The 4,248-nt window shown below is 44.6% G+C and overlaps 1 protein-coding gene across 1 annotated transcript; it reads right to left on the reverse strand.

Moving 5' to 3' along the window:
- LOC129120092 (osteocalcin-like) lies at positions 1–4,248 on the reverse strand. Its single transcript, XM_054632397.2, has 3 exons — positions 4,136–4,248; positions 2,329–2,398; positions 1–1,061 (listed from the first exon to the last, which is right to left on the reverse strand). The coding sequence occupies exons 1-3, from the start codon at positions 4,233–4,235 to the stop codon at positions 932–934; spliced, it is 300 nt and encodes a 99-aa protein (XP_054488372.2). The 5' UTR covers positions 4,236–4,248; the 3' UTR covers positions 1–931.

The raw sequence follows: 4,248 nt of genomic DNA on the forward strand, positions 1-4,248 counted from the left end.
TTTTTTCTTTTTTTTTTTTTTTAATTTTTTTTAGCTGTCTAGGTACTTCAAGCATAAATGCAAGAGCAACAGAGGAGAAGAGCGTTTGAATTTTTGGGGCTTTTTTTGTTCTGCTGGGTATTTTTAGTTTCACTAGGAGCTGGTTGGGAAAAAAAGAAACAAAACCAAAACAAAAAAAAACCAGAAAAATCAAGAGAATTCGAGGTCTTTTTTTACAGTCATGAAAAGCAGTACACAAATGCTGGGATCATCTAAAAGGACTCCTTAAACACACCTTTTGGGATTTATTTATTGTTGCTATACAGCAAATTTTATGACAGAGTAATCAGAAGAGTGTACCAGAAGCTGATTGCTATCTATGCAAGAGTATTTGCACACTTCTATCTTTACAAATGATCCTACTGTGATGCATATTTAATGTGATTATACTACATGAAAATACTGAACTTTCCCACTAATTGGAACAGGAGGCAGGTGTTCTTCCTTCTTCACAGCGAGCATCCCAGGATCAGATCCATCACATTTACACACACTGTGACATTCTTCTTCCATAATCCTCCTGTATTTTGCAGAAGTGGATGAGAGATCTAGTGATGTTTCTAAGGCATGCAGTGGTTTTCTTGAAATTAATCCCTATTTTCCACATACTGTGTGCTGGGGATTCAGGTGGAAGGAAATAAGAACGAGTCTTCTGGTGAAGCTCAAAATACCACAAAAGATGTCTGAAGAGAGACTTTATTGATGAAAGGAAGAAAGCTAATGGAAGCTCAACAATTGGGATAATCCCTGCCTTGGTATTCCAGCTGGTTGGGACACAACAGAAAAAGATGCCAGTCCAGATGCTTTCCTTCCCTCTTTCCCAAGCACAGCTTCTTTCTCCTGCGGGGTTTGGAGTGTTCCAAGGCAAATGAGCAGAGGGACCTTCCCATGGTCAGTACCTGCCAAAGAAGCGGTTGTAGGCCAGGGCAAACCCCACTTGGTCAGAGAGATAGTCACAGGGGGGGTAGTTCTCACAGCGCTCGTGCATCTGCTCCATCGGGCTTTTGTAGTACTCCAAGTACCTGCCGGAGACACAGACACCACTCTGCAGGTTCAGCCCAGGCACTGGGGACTGTTCATACACCTGACACTGACAGGAAAGAAGTGATCCTCTGGAGCAATGCTCCTTGCAGTCCTCCAGGGAGACCCAGCAGAGGACTGGTCATGCTGAGTTAAACATCTGCTTACACAGGGTTAGGCTGCTTGATCAATGCTGGGAAATGTGGGATTGAACCCAACTTAAATCAATTGCTCTTGAGGTTTTATCAGCAAAGGATACCACAGAAGCTGTAAGGATTTGGCTTTTTCTTCTCTTCAATCTCATTCCCCACCTACACAGGATTTTTTTTCTTTTGTTATTTAATTATATATTTATTTTATTATTTCCTGCTTACCATTTTTGCCCACTAGCCATTATTTTCTTTTAGCTTAAACATTTCTCTCTAACAATCCTCACTTCTGTTTAGACAGGAGCATTATCTCCATGTAGTTTTTTTCTTTTCTTTTTTGCCAGGTTAAGAAAGTCCAAATTTTTTTTACTGTACATCCATAGTGTACAGTCTCAGCTGTACACTTTGGATGTCATTCTCAATTCCTCTTCTATGTTTGGTTAATCTTTCCTGAGGACTGTATACACCACCACAGAAATCCCACCAGTACCTCATGAATTTTTACTTTATTTCTGTATTGGAAAGAGTAGCTTAACAACCTCTTCCAGGAAATGTATGAAGAAATTCCTTGCATTACCTGAAATTTCTCAAATAGCTGGGATTTGGAGAATTGTGCCTACTTTTTGGCACAAGTAAATACATGTGCCTACTTTTTGGCACAAGTAAATATATGTTCTACAGCTTCAGAAAGAACAGCCGATCTGATCTAGCCTTATTCCTGCAACAAAGCTGTTGTGGGAAAAGCTGTTCCTTTGTGGGAAACCAGAGGCAAGGACCAAGGCTCTGTGATTCTCATTATCCTAAAAATTGGTTCTGATGACCCTGTAGGTTGGAGCAGCTTCTAACTTGTATCCCACTGTCTCCATGGCTAGCACAGTAGTGCTGTCTTTCTCCCTGGGAGGAATACTAGAGTCCAGCTATGAACCTTCAAATGGGTTTTAATGAAAAAAGAACAATTTTTCCATTACTGAATGTCTCCTACAGTCTTTTTCCTTCAACACATGAAGGTAATAATATAGATGTACAACAAAATAATGCCTTGTCACACCCTATGGCCTTCCCACCCCCTCTTCAGAGCAGGTCCAGAGTCCAGCTCTCAGCCCAGCTCCTGAGCTGTTACCATTCATAAGGGCTGGCTCTCTTCTTCCTCTTCACAAAGGCATTGGCAACTTCTTTTTTAATCTTGATGCCTGCCAAGAGAGAGCACAGCAGGTTAGAGATGCAGCACTGAAACACAGACCAGTCCAACCTCTGAAAAGCAGAATCTACTTTGTACACAACAAATGACTGCCACAAACCATCCTAGTGGTCCATTCATCTCTCCCCATCCTACTGTCCACTCAAAGCTCCCTCCTCACTGCAGCCTTCACATCTCCATGAAGCAAGGGCTTTTTCTGTCATAAACTCCACTTCCTTATCACACAGCATAATCTGAGTCTGCAGCAAATGTGCAGAAGGCATAAAATATGAATAAGAAGAAAATTAGGAGAATGGCACCCTCTCTCCCTGGCCTAGTTAATTTTAGAGTCTTGGCTTCCTTTCTGTGTCTGGACTCGGACTGAGAATGATGTGGGATACCAACAAGAAGACCTTAAAGCACCTTCAATGAGCAGCAGGCAGCACACAGAAATACCAGTGCTCACATGTACAGAGTTCCATGAAAGGTGAAGAGTATAAAATAGTGACAGTAAACATCACCCAGCAAGAAATTCACCCAAGATGTGCAAAGATCCAGCATTCAGGACTTGGAGAACATGAGAGGTGTTCCAGCCATGAGAGCATTTGTCCCTGCTCTCCACCAGCACGCCACGTCTGCAAATTTTTTCTTTGCTGCCTTGATTTGCCATTGTGCCAACACCATGGAAGGATCCCACAAACACCAGGCACAGCCACTTCCCAGCCCCAGCCAGGACTCAGCACAGCCCAGCCTCGCTCCATGGGATGGTCGCACAACAGCAGAGGTGGGCACAGGTGCTGCCACAGCAGCAACACAGGCAGCAGCACACCAATACACATTTCAGCGTGGAAACTGCCAAATTGTTGCTGTCTCTGGGGGAAAAAAGATTCTAAGACCTCTGCCTGTAGGGAGATGGTGGGGTTTGTCCCTTCCCTCATCATCATGAAGTGTTTGGCTGTGTTTCTCTTTGGAGGTGAGAGGTATCCCATCTCTAGCAAACTGAGGTTTAGTCTGGATCAAAATACTGACTACACAGAAACTGCCAGTTAATGAATTGTCAGAAACTACCACCTTTCCCTGAATAGTCTTTACATCTTTTTTTCTCTTTCCCAATCTGTGTTTGTATTGGCTCACTGGAAAAATACCAGCTTTCATGCTTCTCAGCAGCAATGTTATCCTTTAAAGTGTGAGAAAGGAGAGACATGAGAGAACAAAAAGGATTTTCCATACAGATTTCTGCCAGGATCAGCTCGCTGCAAAAGTTGTGAGCAACCCAAGGTGTGCAATTCCCAGCATCCCAGGTGACCTGACAGGAGGGACTCAGGAGCAGCCAAGCAAGCCCCCCTCTTTCAGGGTTTCCTTGTTGCAGGATTTGGCAGGGATGTCAGAACCCATTGATGTGGGCAGCTTCTGCTCTCAGAGCAGCCTGGGGATGAGCAGTCACTCTGGGCAGGTCTCTGAAGGCAGGTCAGAGCAGGGAGGCTCTGCCAACCACCTCCACACCACGAGCAGTGCTGGCCTTGCTGCTGCAGGGACACTGGCTGCCCTCCTGTCACCTGCCCACACGGGAGGGGCTCTGTTTGCTGCACATGCTCCTGCCCCTCAGGGACTGCTGAGTTAGGGAGCAAAAAGGGAGGAGTTAGAGAGGGACTCGGCATGGTTCTTGTCCTGCCCTTGAACCTGTCAAAGGGAAGAAAGAAGGCAGATGCAGGAGAATGGAGCTGAGCATCAGGCAGAATGATATACTCACTGTCAGCACTGAGAGATCCTGAGGGTTCTTTGGGATCTGGAAGACAGACAGACAGACAGAAAGGAGACTGCTTGTGAATCCTTCTATGCTTGTGAGTCATCCTCGTCTGTAAC

The sequence above is a fragment of the Agelaius phoeniceus genome, chromosome 5 (assembly GCF_051311805.1).
Source record: "Agelaius phoeniceus isolate bAgePho1 chromosome 5, bAgePho1.hap1, whole genome shotgun sequence".
Classification (NCBI taxonomy): Eukaryota; Metazoa; Chordata; class Aves; order Passeriformes; family Icteridae; genus Agelaius; species Agelaius phoeniceus.